This window comes from Eurytemora carolleeae, unplaced genomic scaffold (genome assembly GCF_000591075.1).
Source record: "Eurytemora carolleeae unplaced genomic scaffold, Eaff_2.0 scaffold793, whole genome shotgun sequence".
Classification (NCBI taxonomy): Eukaryota; Metazoa; Arthropoda; class Copepoda; order Calanoida; family Temoridae; genus Eurytemora; species Eurytemora carolleeae.
Window position 1 is genome coordinate 42,606 of NW_019397507.1, and position 26,118 is coordinate 68,723.

General features: G+C 31.0%; 2 protein-coding genes across 3 annotated transcripts; both read left to right on the forward strand.

Moving 5' to 3' along the window:
• Positions 1 to 613: 613 nt before the first annotated feature.
• On the forward strand, positions 614 to 13,564 carry LOC111714653 (uncharacterized). The gene is made up of 20 exons (XM_023489802.1): positions 614 to 698; positions 2,065 to 2,116; positions 4,344 to 4,396; positions 4,982 to 5,023; positions 5,440 to 5,559; positions 6,260 to 6,312; positions 6,469 to 6,598; positions 6,913 to 7,088; positions 7,576 to 7,674; positions 7,737 to 7,797; positions 9,444 to 9,520; positions 9,713 to 9,826; positions 9,896 to 9,989; positions 10,326 to 10,414; positions 10,564 to 10,669; positions 11,265 to 11,331; positions 12,277 to 12,372; positions 12,852 to 12,959; positions 13,190 to 13,272; positions 13,473 to 13,564. The coding sequence occupies exons 1-20, from the start codon at positions 616 to 618 to the stop codon at positions 13,543 to 13,545; spliced, it is 1,776 nt and encodes a 591-aa protein (XP_023345570.1). The 5' UTR covers positions 614 to 615; the 3' UTR covers positions 13,546 to 13,564.
• A 3,728-nt stretch (positions 13,565 to 17,292) lies between these two features.
• Positions 17,293 to 25,880, forward strand: LOC111714645 (uncharacterized). Of its 2 annotated transcripts, none has more exons than XM_023489795.1 (10): positions 17,293 to 17,548; positions 18,315 to 18,355; positions 18,662 to 18,734; positions 20,757 to 20,827; positions 22,013 to 22,127; positions 22,396 to 22,441; positions 23,099 to 23,187; positions 23,766 to 23,925; positions 24,247 to 24,325; positions 24,889 to 25,880. In XM_023489795.1, the coding sequence occupies exons 1-10, from the start codon at positions 17,507 to 17,509 to the stop codon at positions 24,947 to 24,949; spliced, it is 777 nt and encodes a 258-aa protein (XP_023345563.1). In that variant the 5' UTR covers positions 17,293 to 17,506; the 3' UTR covers positions 24,950 to 25,880. The 2 variants fall into 2 exon arrangements, with proteins under 2 accessions (XP_023345563.1, XP_023345564.1); XM_023489796.1 differs by having other exon boundaries at positions 17,294 to 17,548; positions 18,665 to 18,734.
• The last annotated feature ends 238 nt before the right edge of the window (positions 25,881 to 26,118 follow it).

Here is a 26,118-nt window from a genome sequence, read left to right on the forward strand (position 1 = left end):
ATTTTGTTTTTTAAGTTAAAAAATACATGCACATTTAAGTCAAGAGAAGCTGTCAATTAATAAAGCTAATCTTTAGTTACTTGTAAACTTGTAATTCTAAAAAAGCTTGTTAACAATTGTAATGATATAATCGCCTACCACTGTACGTCCCTAATAGAGAAGATTTTCAATTCTTATTCCGGAAATCTTGATCGAATTATATTATTTTAAGAATTACTCAGATTTCCGGAAAGAAATTGAGTTTTTGACACAAACACTAAAACCTGATTGCTTGAATCTTTGATATTTTAAACTTAGAAAATTTTATCTGAAAGAATTCATAGTTTGAGATATCAAAGGTCTACGACATCGGGTTGCAGAGATATAGGGAAAAGAAAATCAGAGTTGTGACAAAAATCCAGTTCTTTTTTAGATACATTTACCATGGTAGACCAATGAAGGGTCGGACAAGAAAAGGAGTTGAGTCTTCGCCACAACCCTGATCTTTTAATCCATATATCTTTGCAACCTAGTGTCGTAGATCTTACAAGTTTACACCATCAGGTTTCAAAGATATAGGGATTAGAAAATCTGAGTTTGATCGGAAAAAGTTTGAAAATTTAATTTCAGAGAAGAATGATAGAACTTGAGTTTGAAGATGGTTCAGCCCTGAATCCTTTTCTACCTAAGCAGTTCACTGCTCCACCCTTCTCATATACGTACGTACTAAAACAGGGGTTTCCAGGAGGTTTCCAAGGAGTTTCCATAGGTTTTTCTGGAGGTTTCCAAGGAGTTTCCAGGGTTTCCAAGCCTCAACGGGTGCTGAGCCCCCTGGAAAGATTTTTAAAGCCCTCTCCCCCTCGGACAAATGCCTGAATACGCCACTGAAAATCGAACATAAAATTGAATACTTTTAAGATAACAAAAACTGAAAAGTATTAAGAAACAATAAGCTAAAATTGATTCAAATTAACAAGAGTTGGACTTGGTTCAACTAAATTCAGGTTCTTCATTAAACTCTCATGAACTAATTAAGAAAGGAAAATATTTCTAACGTAAATAGCCTTTTTGAAAACTCAACATTTTTACTTTGTGTACATGTGTTTTTTGGATTCTAAAAATGAGAAAATGAGAAAGTAAGAATTATCATGGTATCGAATTCACTGATTATCTGAATTAAGTATCATGTTTCTTTTTTTCAGTGAAAACCCATCAGGTATATCAAATTAAGCTGGATAAAAGATTTTTCTAATATTGTTATATAATAAGACTAGCTGAAGTCCCCGGCGTTGCCCGTGGAATTTGGTTTTTGAATGAGCTAAGAACTTTATTATATAGATAAAATAATGTAAATGAAAGAAAAATGAATTGTTAAAATCCGCTTATCATATATAATTGCATGGTATGCACGTGGTGTAATCTCTGCTGCTTGGCTGTATGTTTGTTTGGAAGTCCGATCATAACTCATGAACCTCTGGACCGATTTTCTTCAAAATTTTGATCAGATAACTCAATCGAACCACAGGAAAAAATCCTGGCAAAACTGGGTTCCCAAGCTACTGATGTATGTACTTTGTATTTATCATGTATACAAAATATATCCCAAAAAGTATCGAAAAAGGCTTAGAAAAATTAGAAAATATATATCATGGTTTAACCCATAATCATTCTTATCTTCCCTTGATCTTACTTATATAGTTTAAATTAATTTAATACTACAATATCATTATTAATTCTGAATATCTTACACTATAGATACATTAAATATCATAGGTATGTATCATGCATAGACAAGTTTTAGTGTAATTTCCTTGCTAGTGTGACAAGCCAAAGATATTATGGACCCAGAGATGGAAACTATTCTTCCTCTATGACAGTCAGCTCACTTAATTTAGAATATTTAAACCTGACTCAGAACATTCCCGTACATGGTTCTACTGAGTTCCCTAATTAAAATTTGAGACAAAGGGGTTTATAAGTTTTCATCTGAAATCTAAACAAAGAAATAAACTGCAGACAAATACTTATTATTAGGAACATATGTCTAGATATTTTCTGTAAACATGATAATATATATATATACAGGTTGGCCCATGCTATCACCCCGCTAGAAGAAAACAAATCTTTCTTAGAAAAGGTAATAATTCGAAAAACAAACGAGTTTTCTTGTTTAAGGGTAGTTGAGCTGAGAATACAGTTTTGTAGAGACATTTTTAGGATTCATTTGAGACCTTTTAGACTTTTTACGGTGCAGATTTGTTCAGCAATGGCCGAATTTAAAGAATTTGAGCGGCAGTTTAAATTTAAAACGCGGCTTAAATATGGTTGGTTCCACTTAAAATTGTATCAAATGTTTCAAGATTTAAGACGGCGGCTAAATTTAAACCGGGTTTTGGCGGATTTAAACCGCGGCTCAAATTCTTTAAATTTCATCTCAGGAGCGCAAATTCAATCTTTAAAATCCTGACTGGTTGTTCATTTTGGAGGGATGATTTTGAGAATCGTTTTTTTTTCAATAACGAGGACAAAAAAAGGTAACACAAATTCTACAGTAAACTAATGTCAAAAAACAATGAGACATTACCTGAACCGATAACTAAATTAAATTACTTAATTTCGGTCATAGGAGTTAATTTTTATTTTTTCAACTGCAGTTCCTAAACAACTAATTAGTTTACTGTAGAATTTTTGTTGCATTTTTCGTGGTCTTCATTAATAAATTTTTTAAGAAACTTATTTTCAAAATCTTCAATTCACAATGGACAGCCTACGTGTATGTTAAAGATTGAATTTGAGCTCTTGCTAAACAAATCTGCACCGTAAAAACGTCTGTTAGGTCTCAAATGAATCCCAAAAAAAGTTCAATACAATACTGCGTTCTCAGCTCAACTACCATGTCTAGCCAGACTCTCCCTTTAAATAAAGATAATAAAGTTTAAAAAAAAAAACATAAAACACATCTGAAACTATAAACTTTAACCAAAGAAATTTAATATTTATCAACTACATAGCAACATAATTTTCAAATAATGGTTTAATAAGAGAGCGAGTTAAATGTTTAACAACACCAGTGTCTTTGAGGGCTTTCTTAGTAACTAGGCTTTTAGGGAGATTTGCGCCAATCATCTATTTTAACTTTTTATTGTGGTTCTATCTGTGAGCATCTTCTCTGTGTAGAATATACAACAATAAAGACAAAAAAGTTCGCGTATTTCATAAGACTTTTCGCGCATTTTCAAAATATTACAAAAATCAAAAACTTTTGGACACACATTCTTTGCAATTTTGGGCATCCATGAACCTTTCCTTGGGTCATGTAAGGTCCCATAAAAAAGGGCCCGATCATTCAGCTGTTTAGAAGTCTATTGGATAAAAACAGGCAGACAAGCAAAGTATATATATAAATATATATATAAAGCAAATTAAGTAACTTTATATGTATATTATATAAATGGATTTCTTGGATAATTTTTCTTTGGTATTATTGGAATCGTTTTATAATTTCGTCGTGTGGGGAGGGGTAAAAAACGGAAAAATGAAAAAAATTACTTTACGGATAATTGAAGTTCGGGTCTAAATTTGTCAGATTAGATTAAGAACACCCATTCAAAATGGAAAGAACAATAGATCACAATTTTTCCGCCCGCCTCATTATGTTGCATAAAACGCGCTGGGTCAACCATATACTGGGTACACTAGACAGGCTGGTACGAGTAAACACTACATCAAGCAATCCTTGTACTGGTTCGGATCATGCAACCATATACTGGGAACACTAGACAGGCTGGTACGAGTAAACACTACACCAAGCAATCCCTTTACTGGTTCGGATCATGCAACTTTTGAAAAATGATTGGCCCCTAACTAATAGACATGATTATAAATTGCACGTCCAACCTGTAAGATCTTTTTAACGGAACAGAGGAGGGGGGGGACACTGGATTCCCTCCCCTTTATCCCTTGAAGGAGGGGGGGGGAACCTTGGATTCCCTCCTCTTTATCCCTTCGTAATGAGGAAATCCAACCCCACATCCTTTTTAATTTTAGAGAAAGGTAAAACTCTAAAATTTTTACGACAAAGTGTATTATATTGTTTTTGTTTTTTTATTATATTGCAGATTTATTGCAAGTGTTATCTATTTGGGCAATTTTAAGTTTGCACAAGTCGATATCAGACAAATAAACTTTATTTGCAACATTACCCAATTCTTTTTTATAATTTTCTTATTTATCGACATTCGAGGTAGCTTTGCTAAGCATCATTTATTTAATAAAAAAGGTTTCCGGTTGTGCATTCTCCCATTAAACCCTGCATGAAAATATTGCATAAAAACAATATTTTCTTCTGATTGTTCTTTGCTCAGGTTGAGTTCGGAGAAAGACTCTGTGGTATACGGGAGAACTTCATTCTTGAAAGGTATACAGTTAGGTGATACCAAGGTTATAAGGCAAGAAAAGTTATTTCAGAGGTGTACGCGTCTTTTGTTTTGCAGTGTACCGTTTCTGGGCGGTAATGTAAACACAAGACGGATGTCAAAGTCTGACATGGGATCCATCTTTCAAATAAAAAATCAATGAAATATTCTGGTCAATGTAGCACATGGAGTAAAGTATATTTTACACAGGGAGTACAGGAAGATTAGAATAGAGGTTATAGAAGGAGTACATTTTTAGATTTATATTATTCTTTTATACCTATCTTGTCTATGGTTACAATCTAACCGCATCCGCATGCATAGACCTCAAAAATTAAATTTCCGCTCGAATTTTCTTTAACGATATTTTTTTAATTTCCGGCTAAAGGAGTAGATATAAGAAGTATTCAGGAAGTACAGAGAGAATAGGATACACTTATACACTATATACAGGAAATATATTGGATATACACAAACACCAATATATCATATCATTCACAAAACAGAAAATATAGGTAAAGTTCGAGGATTACAAGAAATGTGAAAAAATTCATCTACGATAACAATTGTGATCAATTTTATATTAGGAGTTATATAGAGGATAAAAGGATGCCTGATAAATTACAAAGGTGAGCTTATAGAATAATTCAAGAAAATTTATAAAATAATAAATATATTGAAAAAGAAGCATCTAGTTAATCAATGATTTTTTTTAAAAACTTTTTAAAGAAATTGATAATTCTCTGAAACAATTTCTTTTGTTAATCAAATAGTGACAAAAATAACAATATCTTTCAAATCTGAAGAGATGTAGTCATTTTATTTTTTCTGGGTGAACAGATTTATTGGACCAACCATTTTGTTGATGTAAAGGCCTGGAACAATCAAAGGGTTATTTTAGAAAAGCTGCGACTGCAAGTTGTTAAAAATAAGATGGACAAACTCTTTTATCTAAAACGGAAAAAAATATCAATTTTGTCAAAACATATTTACATACTTATTGTAAATCATGAATTATTTGAACATAATTTTTTCATATGTTCAGAGATAAATGGCGAGAATCTCCAACTTTTGAATTCCTTGAGAAGTCACTGAGACATGGGTCAGATTCTACCGGTCTCACTGGTTCAGATTCAGACTCAGAATACAAAATATCAAACTCAAGGTCATCTTTTCCCTCAAATTATCTTATTTTATCAAAATACATTTCATAATGATTATTAAATCATTAATCTTTAATGTAAGGATAATATATTTTTGGAATATCAGGGTTATAACTTTTTTGTGTTAATGGTGTGTGAGTCTTCACTTTCGAACCCGTTTCATCATTTTTTATTTATTATTGGGTACTTTTTTTATTTGAGTATTAATTGTCAATTCCGCTTTGGCGTCAACTTGGCGTGACATGGTTCACGGTTCAAATGAAAAATACATATTCAGCATAGATAAAAAAGATCTAAATCTAAATTTAAAAATGAAAGGATTACCAATAAATAATGAGAATGCAAAAATTTTCTAATGTTGATAACTTGATATTGATGCAAAAATTTCTTGAATAACCAAACAATTAATCGAAAAATCGAATAATTTATTGAAAAAATCGAATAATTTATTGATTAATAGAACAATTTATTGTACAATCAAACAAGCCATTAAAAAATCAAACTCATGAATTTTAAAGATCAAACTTATAACAATATTAAAAGAAAATTCGAATTGGCGGAATTAAAAAGGAATAGATAGCTATGTGAAAAGAAAATTGAAAAATAAATAAAATAAAAATAAAATAAAACAAAATAAATTTGGTAAAAAAGAGCAAATATGTGATTCAGGTTGAAAATGGTTTAATAATATTTTGTATCTAGGCTTGAGCCGTTAGAACCCCAGTACAGCCTAGAGTTAGAAGAAGACAATGAAGGTATACAATTTACTCAAGTTGCTGAAATGTCAAATTCAACCTTTAATTAAAAACTTTTATACCCTTTAAATCTATATTGGATTCAAAATTTTAAATTGTTATCGTTTTTTGTCTTAAATTTTGTCTGCAGAGCATTAAAAATCTATTATATTCTAGAAGCTGATTTTCTCCAATTTGACGAATTTGACATGAGCCCCGAATGTCCTGGGTCGGAGGTTGACCCATATATTGACCCAGACGAGATTATAACATCCGAGGATAGAGAGAGGATACTGGAGATGGGAAGGTTAGTCCTCTTACAGAGGTCACTTATTAAATATTTTTGTTTTGAGTTTTCAATGAAAATTCTTTCAACTAAATCTATTTTCAGCCAAAAAGTTTTGGCAATTTTATTTATTTGTGAGTTTATGACTGACGGGGTTCTATGTGCAACAACATTTTATAAAATTTTAGGAAGGTTTGAACAAATTTTGTTGAACATTTTACAATGTTAAAAATGAGTTTTTATTCTTATTTTATGCAGATAGCTGAAGATCAAGTTTAGCGCTATTTTTCCGCATGTTGCGAATTGAAATTCTATTATAACATTTTTTTCTGCAGAAGTATGTTTGAAAGCCTTATAGCTGAGGATAACCGAAATACAGAGGATGGTGATACTAAACAGGCAGAGGCCGGCCTCAACCAGGCAGAGGTTGATATGAGGTTAAACCTGGACGAGGATTGGAGGAAGAAACGAAAACGGCGGAAGTTACCGGATATACCCAAGGACAAAAAGCGTAAGTTTATTAATAGAAAAATGACATACATTAGGACTAATAAAATTCTGATATGAGAAAATGATATCTAAGCAATCTTATATTTATTTAATATTGTATTTCTTTTCGTTATAATGGTTCTTATCCTCTATATATTTTCATCCGCGAAATTACTCTCTTTCAATCAATGTTGTCCAGTTTCTTACAAAAGTCGAGCCATTTAATATAACAGTTAGCTGAAGTTTACTGCCTTCTGTAGTTTTTTTATTATTAGTTTACAGTTTACACAAATGCGCAGTAACCCAAATATAATTCGAAATACAAATGAATTTTTTAGGATTTGCCAAAAATATATGTTTGTTTTTGGTCATCTTTACGTAGAGTATACTTTTGGATATGATAAATACAATCCTCATATTTTATTTTTTGATTAATACCAGATATATCTAGAATATACATATTTTTAACAAATTAATATTTAATAATATAATTTATTTAAAATATTCAGCTTTGGAAGGTTTGCTACAGAACGCTACTCTATTTGATGAGCTTACTGCAGCGACGCCATCTTGGGAAACTAGATCCGTAGTCGACCAACCCAAACCAGGTAAAAACAATGCCACAAACTATTCTCTAACCTAATAAAAATTTGCAGCTGATTTATTCTAGAGCCAAAGACGAGTACCAATCCTTTCAGACAATTAGACTCATCAATCAATCAACTAACAAGGTAGGATTCATAAAACCTTTCTCCTAGTCAGGTGTAATAGGTGTAATAACGTTGACGTAATTTCAGATAACTCTCTATTTAAAGAAGTGGGGAGTTTCTTTTTCACAATTGATCCCTTTAAACCCTTGTCTTATGGATAAGAAATACTTTTCCCTCTTACTAACACTTGATCATTTTCAATTGTGGTTCCTGTATGCAAGTGACTTGCGGATTTCTTTTTTATCTTAGAAAATAAAGAAAATTGACAGAATAAAACACTTTTTAGAAATGTTTCATTGTAAATCGGACAATCCCCTCTTTAGTAAACAAAACAGTCTCTTTGATAGGTGAAAATGGGTTCAAAATGAGTTCTAAATCACTTCGTGCTAACTAGAATGTTAAAAATGACACAATTAAAAGCATGAAAATGTATGAAGTTTTAGGTTAGGATCGAATAAAAAAAGAAAGTTTTACTAAAATTTCCTACATTAAATAACACATCTGCATTGTGTTTTAGTAGAAAACTATAGAAACAAATATATATTTTAGTTTCAGACAAAACATTATATATTTTCATGCATCTTTAGCCAACGTTATTAAGACAAAGACACGCCGAAAACAACAACATTGAGATAACATTAATTCTACAATAATATTTCTACGACATTATATGTACAATAACATTCAGACACCATTTTTGGACATATTAGAGAATAGAAACTATTATTTAGACAATTATGACATTTCTAAAATAATTTTCTGACAAAAACATTCGAATAAGGTATTAATAGTTTTATTTATTCTCTATTAAATTTTTTTTTCCTCTCTAAAAGTAAGTACAGAGATGTATTGAGTGGTATAGCTGAATCCTCTAATATAAACTATAAGGATGAAATGAGTGGTATAGCTTTATCCTCTAATATAAACTGTATAGGGATGTATTGAGTGGTATAGCTGAATCCTCTAATATCAACTATATAGGGATGTATTGAGTGATATAGCTGAATCCTCTAATATAAACTGTATAGGGATGTATTGAGGTATAGCTGAATCCTCTAATATAACCTATAAAGGGATGTATTGAGTGGTATAGCTGAATCTTCTAATATAAACTATATAGGAATGTATTCGAATGAGATATAAATAGTTTTATTTATTCTCTATCAAAATTGTTTTGTCCTCTCTAAAAGTAAGTACAGAGATGTATTGAGTGGTATAGCTGAATCCTCTAATATAAACTATATAGGGATGCATTGAGTGGTATAGCTGAATTCTTTAATATAAACTGTACAGGGTGTATTAAGTGGTATAGCTCAATCCCTTAACATAAACTATATAGGAATGCATTGAGGGGTATAGCTGAATTCTTTAATATAAACTGTAAAGGGTGTATTAAGTGGTATAGCTGAATCCTCTAATATAAACTGTTCAGGGATGTATTGAGTGATATAGCTGAATCCTCTAATATAAACTGTTCAGGGATGTATTGAGTGGTATAGCTGAATCCTTTAATATAAACTATATAGGGATGTATTGAGTGGTATAGCTGAATTCTCTAATATTAACTGTTCAGGGATGTATTGAGTGGTATAGCTGAATCCTCTAATATAAACTATATAGGGATGTAATGAGTGGTATAGCTGAATTCTCTAATATAAACTGTTCAGGGATGTATTGAGTGGTATAGCTGAATCTTCTGAAAGTTCATGTTTACCCCCTGCCCTTCTCCTTCATCTAGTCAACAGTAAGAGTAACAAAATAAAAAATAAAACAATAACTATAAATAAAGGATTGATTCGTTTTACCACTAAAAATTTATAGATTCTTATGGATTAATTATATAAAATCTTTTGATTCCTTTATCTTATAATTGATTTGATTTTGTTTGCTGAAAGGAAATATCTGAAATTTCATTAATCTCTATTATGATGTTTAGTAGATAAGGATGAGGATATTGGGGGAGGAGGAGGAGGAGGAGGGGATATAGATTCAGGGAATTCTACTTCACATTCCCCAGAGGAACATTCTAGACAAGTTTACAGGGAACCAGGTATACAATAGTTCAGGGAACATAAATATTCATTAACATTGGACAATATAAATATATAATATCTTCTAGGTTTAAACTCTATACTATCTCCTATATCTCCTTCCCTCTCTACAGCAGCAAATAGATTAGAGCTTCTAGATCCTACACATAGAGGTTTACATAGGTAATAGAGCTTCTAGATCCTACACATAGAGGTTTACATAGGTAATAGAGCTTCTAGATCCTACACATAGAGGTTTACATAGGTAATAGAGCTTCTAGATCCTACACATAGAGGTTTACATAGGTAATAGAGCTTCTAGATCCTACAAATAGAGGTTTACATAGGCAATAGAGCTTCTAGATCCTACACATAGAGGTTTACATAGGTAGTAGAGTTTCAAGATCCTACACATAGAGGTCTACATAGGCAATAGAGCTTCTAGATCCTACACATAGAGGTCTACATAGGCAATAAAAAATAAAAAATAAAAACATTTTTATTTGTTTTCTATACAAGGTTTGTTCCGAGGCATCATGATGAGATCGGGATAGATATCGGAGATCCTGTTTATGTTCAGAAGGAAGCTGAGGATTATTGGTGTGAAGGTAAACAAACATTTTAAAGGGACTGTTTGCGAAAAAAGAGAGGAAAAATTATTTAAAAACAGGCTTCATTTTTGAGTTTGTAAGCGTTACAGATACTGTAGTTGTCTAAAAATTACGCTAAAAATAAACAAATATTATCTTTGATTAAGGTATAAACCTGCGTACAGGTCTGCAGGGTATATTTCCTGAAGCGCATGTGGTAGATGTAGAATATAATGATTTTGATCCAAGTGCTGCAGAAGAGAGAAAGGAGAGGTGAGCAGGACCATAGAAATTTTTTCTATTGTATATTCCATATCGCACTAATTAAAAATTGTGAATGAGAGGTCTAGTCTCAATTTTCACACAAAAAAACAATAGGAAAAATAGTAATTTTAACCTTCGTCTACTAGATGTCCTTTTTTTCTTTTATTTGATATTTAATTTGTTAAATAATACTTTCCTACATTTTACTTAATAACAATATAAAGCTTTAAATACACATTCCTTTATAAAAGGCTAGGTTTTGGTGTGCACAGATTTTCATTAAAACCAGCTAATTTAAAAACTTATTTATGCAGGTCCATGTTAAACCAGATCTATAAGAAATATTGCATCTATATTCCTTTTCTGAGAGTAAATGCTATATTTAATTAAATGTTGCCCTACTCAACAGGTTTAATGGGCCTTATTAAGCCTCTTCAGCTCTAATTCATTCAATATCTGAACAGTCTCTGACAGTTTTTGTTTTCATATGTCAATTTTTCGACAACTTTTTAATATCCTGGATATATATCTTGAATATTTAGATATATTCTTGAATATCCTGGATATATTCTTAATATTCTGGATATATATCTTGAATATTTAGATATATTCTTGAATATCTCGGTAGTGTTAGATGTACTAGGCATAAAGGAACTCAAGTTATTATTCAGGTTATAAGCTATAGGCAACATATATATATATATATATATATATATGTGAATGTCTAATTTTATTTTATAGACAGTGTCTTTCTAATGGTTGGTCTTTTTTAAATCGCTATATATTAATATAAGCAAAAAGTTAAATCGTTTATATTTTACATTTTTGAATCCTATAGGTTGGGATATTAGAGAAAAGATATCAATGATCTCCATTCATGATCACTTTGTGCTTGCTTGAGCTTTGCTAAAATTGAGCTCCATTCTTCTGAGAGGCACCGGAGGTGATGAACAGCGTTCTTTACATCTTCTGATTCTAGAGACTCTGCAAAGGGCTCCACACTATGTTTCAGGTCATCAATATCTGTATGAGTAACCCTATTAAGCTCTGCTAATGGAGTATTTAAAAGACTAGTTAAACAACAGATTTATCAGTTAAATGATGGATCATCCCTGGCCAACAAAGAGTCCAGATTTGTCGCCTTTGGGCTGCTGATTCTGGAGTTCTGCACTGTGAAGCACGTGGAGTCCTTTGCAGAGTCTCTGGAATCAGAAGATGTGAAGGAAGCTGTTCATCACCTCCGGTGCCTTTCAGAAGAATGAAGCTCAATTTGAACAGAGCTCAAGCAAGCAAAAAGTGATGATGAATGGAGATCATTGATATCTTTTCTCTAATGTCCAAACCTGTGGAATTCAAAAATAAAAGATTCAAATAAATTAACCTTGTGTTTATAATAATATAGACCGATTCAAAAAAGACAAACCATTAGAAAGACACTGTAGATAATAATGATAATAATAATAATAATATAATAATAAATAATAGTAATAATAATAATGATGATGATGATGATGATGATGATGATGATGATGATGTAACAATGATAACAATGTAACAACGTAAAAAAATATATAACGAACAATAAGAATTAAAAAGAAATATATTTGTGTTGTTAGGCTGTAAAGAAAAGTGCCCAAATGAATAAAAAGAATACATGTGTACTTGAAATAGGAGAGAAAGGAATCAAAATGGTGAACAAAACAGTTGCTGGGGTGCGTAGTATTCATTTATAAAAACATGACATTATGAACTTTTAAGCATGCAACGTTTTTCTGTTATATATACCATCTTACTGACCACCTGAACTTGACCTATTGCAAGGCAAATCCTCTTGTATTCTGATCTATTTTATTCTGACCTCTTGTATTCTGACATCTTGTATCCAGACCTCTTGTATCCTCACCTCTTGTATCCTGACCTCTTGTACCTCTTGTATCCTGACCTCTTGTATCCAGACCTCTTGTATCCTGACATCTTGTATCCTGACCTCTTCTATCCTGACCTCTTGTATCCTGACCTCTTGTATCCTGACCTCTTGTATCCTGACCTCTTGTATCCTGACCTATTGTATCCTGACCTCTTGTATCCTGACCTCTTGTATCCTGACCTCTTGTATCCTGACCTCTTGTATCCTGACCTCTTGTATCCTGACCTCTTTTTTCCTGACCGCTTGTATATTGAACACTTTCAGGATAAGGTGTGCGGGGATCCGAACCAAGAATATTTCTTCCATCTGAAAAATGTAACTTTCTGTGGTTTCCATCCTAAAGATCACAGATACTTTGCTTTTATTACGAAGGTATAATTTCAGTTAATTGTTGAGATTTCAATGTAGGAATTACTTTTGATCTTAATTGATTATGAATGAATGAATATTATTTTATAATTTCAACCATTTAAAAGACTAACAAAAAACTTGTAAAAACGTTCATGAAGAGTTTAAAAAGAAAATGATCTCGCGAGTTGAACGTATCACAATGTATAAAAAGAAGCTAGTTGTAAGTGTAACATTTAAAAAATTATTTTTAGCATCCGTCACCCTGCGTACAAGAATACGCATGTCACGTGTTTAGCAGTGAGAATTCAACAAGATGCGTAGCTGAAGCGTACGGGTAAAATATCTTTATATTGACACTTTTAAAGAGCTATTTAATATTATGGATTAGAAACATTAGATACAAACAAACAGACAGACAAGCAAAATTTATAGATAGATGACTAGAAACAAATAAGCCACAAATTATGACCTTGTCAATGATTTTTTTAATGAATTACTTTTAAAAATTAATTGTTTGAATTTTTCTATTTTCAGGCGAGCTTTTCATCGGTTCTATAAAACATTTATAGACACAGTGTTTCCCACACAGGACTTATATCTGGAATAAATATATACTAGCGGCTTTACTACTCCTTTATTCATGTCTATGTGTGTGTTGTGAGTATTTACTACTCCTTTATTCATGTCAATGTGTGTGTTGTGAGTATTTACTACTCATTTATTCATGTCAGTGTGTGTGTTGAGAGTATTTACTACTCATTTATTCATGTCAGTGTGTGTGTTGTGAGTATTTACTACTCATTTATTCATGTCAGTGTGTATTTTTATCTATCTGTCAGTTTTTTTGTGTGTGGCTCAACTACTCTTCTATTCAAGTCAGTATGCGTTTTTTCTGTGGATTTAGTTATGTCTAATTAATGTCAGTGTGTTTTTGAGGCTTTACTACTCTTTTTATGTCGGTGTGTGTTTTCGAGACTTTACTACTCTTTTATTTATGTCAATGTGTGTTTTTTTAAGCTTTACTACGCTTCCTTTTATATCTTTTTTTATTTTTTGACTTCTCACTATATATGTTTTTGGGGTCATGACGTCGCATGTAATGGCATATAATTTACTTACTCTACAGGGTGGGCCCTGCCAATTGATCTATATAAATGAAAAATAAAATATTTAGGGCCATTAAGTTAAAAAGACCTTGAAGAATGCACTATTGAGGATGTATTCACGTGTAACATACAGACATACAACCATTTATAAATTTATATATTTGTATATATATAAATACATATAAGTAGTATAGGAACCCAGCTTTTCCTATTATAAATCATATTTCTAAGCAAATCGGATATGGTGTTCATATGTTATGATCGGACGTTAAAAGTAACAAAAACAGAGATTACTCGACTTTGTATTTACATGTAAATACATACATAAATCCCAGCGTGCAGCATCTCTACGGATTATATAACACGTGTAATAATGGACTAAAAGTATACCAAATCCTAGTCTCATACTAAAGGTTATTTACAATTACGTGACCGAAAAAAAAGTTTTTTTTACAAAATTGGCCTGTACAGATCTTTTACGTTCTTATTCTTCATAATAGACAAGTCAGGGACAACCATTTTGCAATGAAAACTTGCAAAATTGGACAACAAATAATCATGCTTCTGCAATTTTTCTCATTTAAATAACTTTGAGACAGCATATAATATAAAATATATATTTGCACTTTGTACCTTATCTTTAAATACATTATATTTACTTAAATTTGTTACTATTCGGGCTCCACCTTTTCGAGATGCATAAATATATATAAATATAAAGCAATCTGATCTAGTTTCAAACTGTGCAGCAACAAATGTACAATTGGGTTTATCCGTTATCAAACATTTAAAAGAAAAAAAGATTTTTAATTTTGGAATTCAATTTTTTGAGTTTCATTCAATTGAATTTCATAATTATCAAGATGTTCTTTATACTTTCCCTTCAATACGTTTTTACATGTAAAGCAACTTCGATACGATTGAGCCTAGATTTAAATTTTTAATTGTATTCAATAATCGTAAAAAAATGTTTTGTTTTTCAAATCAAGGACTAAAAGTGAAATTTACACTTTTTTCTCAATATTTTTCGTGGTTAGTGAAATGAATTTAACTTTATGTTTGCGTGTAGTGTATCCAGTGTATACACAATATATTAACATCCTGCCTTTTATCTAATAAATGTGTCCTTAATGACCAGAGTCATTATATTTAAGCATATATCTGATATACCAGAAAGCTGAATTGTACGTTGGAAAGTGGGGGGGGGGCACAGTGGTTTAAAAGATGTAGGCCCTTATGAAGTAAAAAGGGCTCAGATACACTCATTCACTCGTACATTTTAAGATAATCTTTACAAATGATAAACTTACTTGATAGATGTATATTTTAAAGAATGTGTTCGAAAAAACATGAATGGGGTAAAATTCACAATTTCATTCTATCATATTCCAGACTCCAAAGCATCCTTAGCTCTGTTGTAGAGCGCAGTTATGTTTAATATTACATTTTCAGAGTTTACTCTACTGAGGAATATTATATCAAATTTTACTTTATATAATATCTGATAGAAATTAAAGAATTAGCATTCAATTTAATATATGTAGATCATAGATAAGAGAGTTAAAGAGATCGATTATCAGCTAAAATATGCGATATTTTCCACAGCATGTTCTATTGTGTACAAGTACTGTACACGACCAATCAGCAAACATCTGTATTCAAGGAATATTAAAGGGATCCTTTGGATACGAAACACAAAATCTTCAAAAAAAAAAGACTGAATTCATAAATTTTATGTTTCATGTTTAAAATTGGAGTATTTCTTTAAAAATTGTAAAACTTAACCCCTGAATAGGTATTATGTTCAACAAGTGGCCGTGAGATGGCACTCTAAAACCTATCGTAAAAACGTAGCATTTCGTGCCGGGTCAACTTAGGCCAACGTAGCCCCTGTGAAAGGAGATAAGCAGTCTGTGTATCTGTGATGTAGATATAGCTCATGCTTTTCCCATTTTAGTTCTAGTCAATAACAAGACGACTTGAAGGTCGTCTTTGATGTTTGAAAGAATTTGCTGCATTTTTGTCAACCATATTTTAGAAGTAAAATTCTAGAGTTCATGATCACAAAATACCAGTTGTCCTGGGATTTCCAAAATATGGTCCGCTTCTTTGTGCTTTCAATTTTACCCGAAATATTAAGAATTTTCGTTCAGCTTTCGACAATTTTGGTTTCATTTAACAAAATTGAAATCTGAACGAATTTTTAATATCTCCGGTATTGACAGCTTAAAAAAAAGGCAGACCCCATTTGGCCAGAACTAGGTGAATTTTGTGGTTATTATTTCAAGAATCATGCATGTTCAATTAGGTTGACGACTTACTGTCAAAAATAAATGCAAACATTAAAGACGACTTTCGACAGGTCGTCTTGCTACTGTCATGTTTCGTGGGATACCATGTATAAGAATCTACTTTCCTTAGTTTACAACGGTACCATTTGCGCATTAGTATAAATGAGAAAGATTTCGTCATTGTTCTATCTTAAAATGTGTTATTTTCTACCAATCTCCTCTCTTGGCTCCACTGATCTATAACTCACTTTTATAGAAAAATAAGATTATCTCATTCATCATTGTGCAGACAGAGGTTTCTGGGTAATGTTCTGAAATCAGTCCCTTTAATTCAAAGCTTTTATTTCCAAAAACCTAATACATGCTTTTTTTACAAAAAAATATCCTTTGAGTCATTTCATCAAATCCCACAAAACATGACAGTATGCAGGACGTCTTGAATGTCGTCTTGATTTTTGATATAATTTTTTGTGCTCTCAATATTGCCCGAGATATGAAGAATTTCGTTTAGATTTCGACAATTTTGCTTTTATTTAACAAAATTGAAATCTGAACCAAACTCTTTATATCTCCGGTAATATTGAAAGCACAAAAAACGCAGACCACTTTTTGGAAATGCTAGGGCTAGGAGAATTATGTGATAATTGTTTCAAGAATCATACATGTTAAAGTAGATAGAAGACTAAATGTCACAAATAAATTCAAATACCAAAGACGACTTTCAAGTCGTCTTGCTATTGACATGTTTCGTGGGACACCCTGTATAAAAGTGCCAGAGCCAAAGCAAAGAGGGTCATTTTTGGGATTAGCCCTTTTACCAAGTTGTCTACACCTCTCTAATTATTGAATTTAAACTTAATTCAACAAACGAGGCGTTAGATTTACTGGTAGGACAAATCCTCCGCATAATGAATTCAAATGATGTTTTTTTTTGAGTAACAAAAATTCAAAATCTACAAATTTTTCTATATCTAATCATGACAAATTGTAGAAAGAATAAAACATTGTGGGGGGGGGGGTGAAAAAAGTATTTACCCCTGCCCTTTTCAAGCAGTGAAAGTTACTTTAAAATGAAAAGATGTATGAAAATCTAGAAGCTATACTCTGGTCAGTTTAGTCTGTAACCCCGCCCTAGCAGGAACCAACTATACAGATAAGGTTGATTTAAACGATGGAAAAAACATCAGTTCTGTGTTTACTTCTAGTATTTCAGGAAAAAAATAACAAAATATGTTCTTAACTCATCTTTTATCTTTAACCAAAATTAATTGTTTGTAAAGGACTGTTATCGTTATTTTAAGTGACTGCACAGATTGTTATAACATACATTTGTGTTTTAAGATTTTAAGTCGTCTTTTTGGAACCCGTGGCCCATATTTTTCGACTTCGGATGAATTTCTGCTTTAGTCTTTCCTAAAAGGGACTGCAACAGTAATTTTTAATGACTTCCAGACAAAGATGGGAATCTTTGACTGATAATCGAGGGTAGAGAACCCCGCGTGTTTATCTCTAATATTGTGTTCAAATTGACATTTAACTGGAGTGTACTCTAGCGTACACTGTGACCTCGAAGCAGTTTATGTTTAATAAAATTTCTCGAAAATTCCAAATATCCTAAAAATTTGAATATAAAAATTGTTTGTTCTGCGACTTCTAGGCAGAAAATATTAATATTTCTTGAAAAAAACTAGTTTGCAAGCAAAGTCTTTGAAAATGACAAGGGTTTCTGTAAATAAAAGTATGTCATCCTTAATCAGTCAAAGGTTTAAAGTGTTCTGCTTAGATTTTTTTAAATTCCAGGGGGAAGGGCTCGGCAACCCGTTGGGGCCTGAAAACCCCCTGAAATCCATAGATTTCACTGGTTTAAAAAATTTTAATTTTTTTTTAAAAGTTACGTTTGTTTTTGAGGAAAGGAAATGAAATTTAACTTATTTCAATTTTTGACATCTAAAAAGTTTGTTATTTTATATTTCCACTAGATGACTCAAGTATCTGTTACCCAACTACACACGGATTCTAGGAAACACACCATAACTTATTTCAACCATTCTCTTTCTTAAGATTATTTATTTGATTACAAATTACGCAGATGTTTTTGAGACTTTTTCGTTACATATTTGTTTAGTCTTTCCAATGCATGTTGTCATTTGCACACATTGACACATCTCTTAACCCCATTGATCTTAACTTCTATACAGAAAAAATATTATACAATCATTTTTTTCTATTACTTTTTTATATAATCGATAATACATAAAAGTATTTGATTAAATAAACTGTTAACAGAAAATTAAATTTTTTATAAATATGGTACGCGTGTTTAAAGTAGCAATATATCAAGTATAGAGAAAAGATTATATCTGCATGTTGTACACACAAAACGTTCTGCTTTAATTCAGGTTAACGCACTTTAAATTTTCACGGTTTTAGAAAAGGGGATTTAAAATCAAAGTGAATAAATACTAAAGTGGAACAGATTAAGGAAACGACGACAGGTTGGGCCATAAGGTTTTATTTGGTATGGAAATAATTTCATGAAAAGATTTCGTTTGGAAAGTAAAGACTAGAAAAAATAGACTAAAGACCCATGTAAATGTCGTCTTCAGATAGAACTTCGAAATTTTCACGATTTAAAATCAAAATTTTTTGTAAGTTTCTACGTAGTTAAAAATCAAAATTTTTTGTAAGTTTCTACGTAGTTAATATGTAAATACTATTTAGTCGCTTAATCAATTCATTGATTTTGCCTGGCACTTCTAATTCTAAAGGAATTTATCTTTAAAACTGCTAAGTTTTGTTCTTTCAAATCTCACTCCATTTTAAAATATGTTTGTAAATTTCTTAAAACAGATCTATGTTATCATCCAGAGGCGTATTCAGGGGGGAGTTGTACTGTACACTCCGTATACAGACCAATTTATATATATATATATATATATATATACATATTTCTAAATACTTGGGACATAAAATGTCGTCATCCAACTATGAGTTTGGTCCACTTTAGTATTTATTCACTTTGATTTAAAATGCTAAGATTTTTATTAAAAATTTTAAATGTTAAAGGGAGTGACCTGTAATGTATGGTAATTGGTAGTTGAACTGAGATTGCAGCATTATTGAGAAATTTTTTAGGATTTGTATGAGACGTTTTTGCGGTGCATATTCGTTGAAAAACGAAGAAGAAAACTGTAACATAATTTCTACAGTAAACTAAAAAGATACTTAAATACATATTTCTCATTAGAATATTGCCAATAATTCAATGTTAAAATCAATTGTTTCTTTTTCATTATTTTATTGAGTTTCTTATTCTTTACTAATTTGTTCGCAGATTTCTTCAAATTCTTTAAATGCTGTCTTTTCATTAAAAATTCCATCTACAGAAAATGGTTTTAAACATTGAAATATTACAGAAACCAACATTTTTTTCAATTTTCAAGGATTAGATTTAATTTGTATTTTCTCAACCTGTTCCTAAACAACTAATAAGTTTACTGTAGAATTTTGTGTTACATCGTGGTCGTCATAGAATAATTTAAATCATACCTCCACAATGGACAATCTATCAGGATTTTAAAGATCGCATTTGCGCTCTTGCTGAACAAATATGTACCGTAAATATGTACCGTAAATATGTACCGTAAAAACGTCTGATAGGTCTCAAATGAATCCTAAACAATGTCTTAATAATACTGCAGTCTCAGTTCAACTAATATACATAGCCGATCACTCCCTTTAAATGTTAAAATTCTAGATGGTTATAATTGACAAAATTATAAACCCCTTAAAAGTACAAGAGAAGGTGCGTTTCTATGAAGCCCCCGTTCAATATCAGTCTAATTATTTATACTTAGCATCATACGCTTTATTTTGCTTAGATCCCATAGGTCCAAAAACTTATTTAGGTTTTATATAATTCATTTTCAAGCAGATAAATTATCAGAATTTCATAATCAAAGTTAAATAGATACATATAATTTTCTCGTATTTACTTAATTTATATTTGCACAAAGGAATTGAGTTTTTTCTTTCAAATCTTCTGATCTGATGGTGTAAACCTTTGATATTTCAAACTTAGATCTTTTATCTATAAGTATTAATAGTTTGAAATATCTAAGATCTACGACATTGGGTTACAAAGATATAGAGATTAGAAAATCAGAGTTTGTGGCAAAAACTCAACTCCCGCAAGAAAATAAATTTATTAAGAAAAACTATACCAAACGAATTCATTAGACTTTCCTGATAGATCAATAATAGATTCTTTAAATTCTGAAATCGGATAATTTTTTCATCTTTACTACTGGCTCAAATATTGAATATAATAAATATGCATATTTTTATCAATAAATAATTAATATCCCATTTAGTTTAAATCATCTGATAATAAAATAATTGATATTTAAAATGAATTACAGAGTGCTCGGATTCTTGACAAACAGATAGATCAGATCATTGCAGAAATAGAACCAGTAGCTACAGCAACAAGGTACAGAGGTGTCCTTACAACTGTGGAATGTAAAGACTTTTATTCTCAATTAGGGAAATTGAATGGTCCAAGGAACGTAAAAGTTGAAACACATGTAAACAGACCAATTTCATCTTGAAAGTTATTTTTTAAAGTCGTCTTCATTTTCCGCAGTTTTATGGAACCCCTATGTTTGACACTAAAACAAATAAATCTGTTTTATCTTATGTTCTGCTTCAGGGGCGTACGAGGGGGGGGGAGGCACGCATGGGGGGCTCATTTAATATTACATCTGCTTGCATTTCCCTTCCTCAGGCAATCTACAATCTACATTGCATTGCATTGCACTCACCCAAACTAAAAGATTAAGAAAATAAATAAATTATATTCTGATTCACAACAATACCCCTCAAAGCTTTGTCTGATCAAGTATTGCATTAAATATACCATGTTTCCCATTTTGAAAACTGATTATTTTTATTTGTGGTTTCTCTACAAAAGTGAATTGTGCATTTCTTGCTTCAGAAACGATGAAGAAACGAAGGTTTCAAAGGTACATCGGTCATGCCACTTGAAATTACGCATGTATTCCATTTAAGCATAATTTCATCATGTAATGAAAAATACATTAATATCTCACTTTTGCCCTTAACTAAAAAGTTTCATTATAACAGGTTTAATCAATACCATGCCTTCAGTGTAAATATATATTTGATATCATTATTTATAATACAAAATGTATCAATCCTATGAAAATATAAGTATTTTTAAAGAAACGTTTCCATCTCTATTTTTAACTTGAAGCTTACACCACAGTGTCTGATGAGTCCATCTAAGAAAATTATACATAAATAATTTATTAACACTTGTAACATGTTTGTGTTTATGACCGAATAGTTTACCTGAACATACATAGTTAAAAAAGGTATTGATATTTTTTAAAAGAGTTTTTTTAAGGAGGGGCACAAGGTTGCCTGGGGGGCACCATTTGTGTGCCGCCCCCCCCCCCCTACATAAATGCTCTCGTACGCCCCTGTACTCTTCTTATATAATTAATTAATTTTGTTCAGCTTTTTTAATGTGATGCAGATTCAATGATTTAAGCGTGATCATAAACAATAAACATTAAATATCAATAAATGTTTCTTCCTTTCTCTTAAATAAGGACAAGCGACAATTTTATACCAGACTATATCTGTACTTTAGGGCAAAATTGACGGAAACTAAAGAAAAGGGAAACAAGCGAGCCTGGTCGTATGGAGTTTCTGTAGCACTGGCAAATGGACTGTACTCTTGGAGTTATATTTACGGGAAATCCAAGGAAAAAATATTTAATATCAATCATGACTGAATAACTGTAGATTTCAATTCCTCTGAAACTCATTATTTTTCATTCTCCGCAGTTATAATATTTATTTTATGTTTTTATAACAATTTTATAATTTGCAAGAAAAAAAAGAAACAGGGAATTTATTTTATCTAATCAAAAATCACAATAAGAATAATAGTCCGCCATCCCTAGAAATTATGGTATTTTGGATATTTCTCCGAACACATTGAGATAAAGATTTTTTTATTTTACATTGTAGGCGGAACTCACTACATCAGACTGGGCGGTTTTAGTTGCAAACTCAGGTCAAGATATGAACAAAATTATTTACAGAAACGGTAGACATTTTTTATACTGGCCCTCAATTAAAGAGTGGCATGTCCGATTCACAGTTCTATCCTTTAAAGCTTTATTGGATCATGGATTAATGAGATACTCTACATTTTAATTTTGTGTTCAATGTAAAAGTTTATTGCGCATTACACGGCAGAGATAATGAAGAAAAGATAGAAAATGAGAATGTTTCATTCATCCTTGACCAAAAAAAGGTTTAAAGGGTACCATTGTGCATGTTCAAAGGACATGCAACTCTATGAATGGAAGTTTGATTTGCCTAAAGCCATTTTGACTCCAAAAAATTGATTTTTTGGCGCAAACTCAAATTTTGTAATCCCTATATCTTTCAAACCCGATTTTGTAATCCTTTGATATTTCAAACTATGAATTATGTTAGCTTAAGAAGTCTAAGTTTAAAATATCAAAGGTTTCCATGTACCAATCTCAAAGAAAGGATTAGAAAATTTTAGTTTGTGGCAAGAACTCAGTTCCTTTTTTATCTTCTTATGAAATCTTCAGAGTTTGACTCCTGCCTAAGTTCCAATCTTCTTTTGAGGGAAATTGTCGTTTCATTTTTCTGTTTTTTTACTTATCAATCAATAGCACTAAATTGTTTTCTATTTCAGGATACACCTGGGGATATGCAGGTCCCTTCTTAATTGAAGGTCAACTTGATTCGCCTGAACCAGCGTGTGGGGCATCAGATATATTTCAGGTAGTTTTATAGTTTTAAGTATAATATACAAGAACTTTATTCAAACTCTCTTATTTTTTATCTTTGCAACCTGATGCGAACTACGAATTCTGCTCTAGATTCATAGTTTAAAATATCAAATGTATTTACACCATTAGGTCACAAAGGTATAAGAATTGAAAAGAAAGAGTCCGAGTCGAGTAACCAGTTCCTTTTAAAAAAAGGAAAACTTATTTGATTTTAAACAAAAGCAATTAGCATACAAGGTTTCTAACAAAGGGTGGGATTTTAAAGTCAATATTATACAATCTCCAGTGGAGTCAAAATCTACTACGAACTTTCGTGACTCCAAATCTAAAGGATAATTTTTAAAGAATAAATCTGGCATTTTGAAAATGATATTCAAAAGTGTACACCATGTACGTACAGTATACGTACAACTAGAGGCTTATTGTCAACACGTGAAGTGATTGTATAAAAAAGCAGAAGGGAACTCTAAGTAGTAGAAATAAGATTGAATTAAAAGTTTGTAAAGTCTTGTCTTTCATGAGAAGCTCTGTATGTAAAAGATGTGTTTCCCTGTAAAAAATATTCTTCAGGCTATGAACGAGTTTGGTCTGCCATCTTTGTCTGAAGTATATTCTGTTCTGGAATCAGCGGATGGATCTATGCCTCCCTATCAGCTGCTGGAGCCGGGTACTAGTACAAGTATTCTTCAACAGATGGCTCTGGAACGCTCCCTTGCAATGAAAAGTGCAGGTTTGTCTTCAGATTTTACATTTTTAATTTTAATTCCCAAAAACAAATTAAAACCGTAATTGATATTTTTTCCACAAATAATTGATTTGATGAGGTAATTGTGAAATGGTTAAAGTGAATTTTTTAAAACTCTTTTATTATTTGGCATTAATTTTGACGCACCCTAGCAGCTCTTTCAAATGTAACAAGTGTTTGCACACTACTTAAAGCTGCAAAAATAACAAAAATACTCAGAATCATATATTTTCTGTCTGATACCGTTGTGATTAGTTGTATACAAGTTCTTGAAAACCAACTTACTAATCTTACATTTTCTGTCAGGATCTTGTTTGATCGACAGCGACGAGGGAGCAAAGCTGAAGGGTGTTATTAACCGTCTAGAAGTAGCTGTGGAATCCAGGTTTGAAATATTTTCTCGAAGAATTAGCTAAATGTCGTTGTTTACAATAATTGACGTTGGAGAAATATGGTTTAATAAAGGCAAATACGAAAGTTTTAATATTATGTATCATTTTAGAACCAAGAACATGCATCTTAGTTGAAATTGGCTTTTGAATTTTGTTTATTTTCATTTTTATTTTTACGTAATATTTTAATTTTATTTTGATGTTCGTAAAAATGTTGACTTTGAAATGTTATTGTTAAAACAAGTTGGAAGAGACAATTGGGACAATGTTCGAGAATTTAGAAAGTTATTTTGAATTTGTCACGCTTTAAACTTTAAAGTCGACTCATTCTTAAAAATGTATGCAACTTTTTATAGCTGTTTGGTTCTCTGTGGTTCCTTTTATTGAAATAATTTAGATTTTTTTGTTTCTTATTAATACAAAAATGCCTTTTAAATAAAATAATTTTTTATCAATAGATATCAATAAAAATATTAAAAGTTTATAAATCCAAGTTAAAACTGTAAAAGATATATTTTTGTATTTTATTGCTGTTAATTTTACATTTTTATTTGAGGTTGGATATAACGGAGAGCTTGCTGCAAACTTTGAAGGAGGAATATTCACAACTATATTAAATATATACTAAACCATATATTCATACATATATATATATACTAAACCATGATCAAGGATTATCTATGCTTGAAAAATCTGATGTAACCAAGCGTCAAATTGTTCTCTCTCCCTTTAAAACAATTGAGACTTTTTTTAGAAAATACTTGCACCTTACATCATCAAGTTACTAAAAATGCTTTTTTGCAACTAATACTAATTGAGTTGATATCACCCATTTAACCTTCTCTTGATTTTATGCGTTTTTTCCTTTCACCCTAATGTACATTCTTTCCACAACAAATATCAATTTTAGTATGTCTGGCGTACCAACTTAAATTTGCTAATTCCCATATTTTGCAACCTGATGGTGTAAACCATTATATTTTAGAAATTGAATACTGATCCATAGAATTCATTGTTTGAAATATCTAAGGTCAATAATTGTGTTCAGCATATTCATCAGATTTCTATAGTGCAGAGGCAGACACGATACTGAAGAACTAATAGTCGTCAATTAAGTTTTTCACACTTTACCAAAATGTGTTAGAATAGCTTCAAAACTAGTTTTTTTTTGCGTAAACAAACACAATTTTGTAAACAGTGACTGAGTAAACAATAACCAAATGTTGAAAGCTCTCACTCAAAAATCTAAAATAATTTTGCCAATTACTTCTAAAAACCTTGAGCTAAAAACAAACGCTTTATAGCTCTAAGATGTACATGTCTAGGGTTACAAAAATAGGTTTATAATTGAGTTTGTGAGGTAAAATCATCACAGGTCAAGGAGTTTCAATATTTGAAAGTTGACTTTGCTTTAAAAAAATTATGCAAATTTCCACAGAAGTCTGAATCTAAGATCTAAGCTTTGTTTAAAATCTGTGTTATTGTTCATAAATATATATATTATATATATATATAGGACCAACTGAAAATATTCATTTAATATTAGAGATAAACTTCATAAATAAAGATTTTACACTTTTATTTTCATTTATTCAAGAAAAGATAATTGTATCGATACATTTAACGTTAATTAATGAATTTATAAACCGTAATTGGGTAAACTTATAAAAAATGCTATGAAGTTGTTGAAAATAAATATGGCTTTAAAATATTAAAAAGTATAATTACTATATAAATAGAAATATAGAATATTATGTTAAATATATGTATATAACATTAATAATGC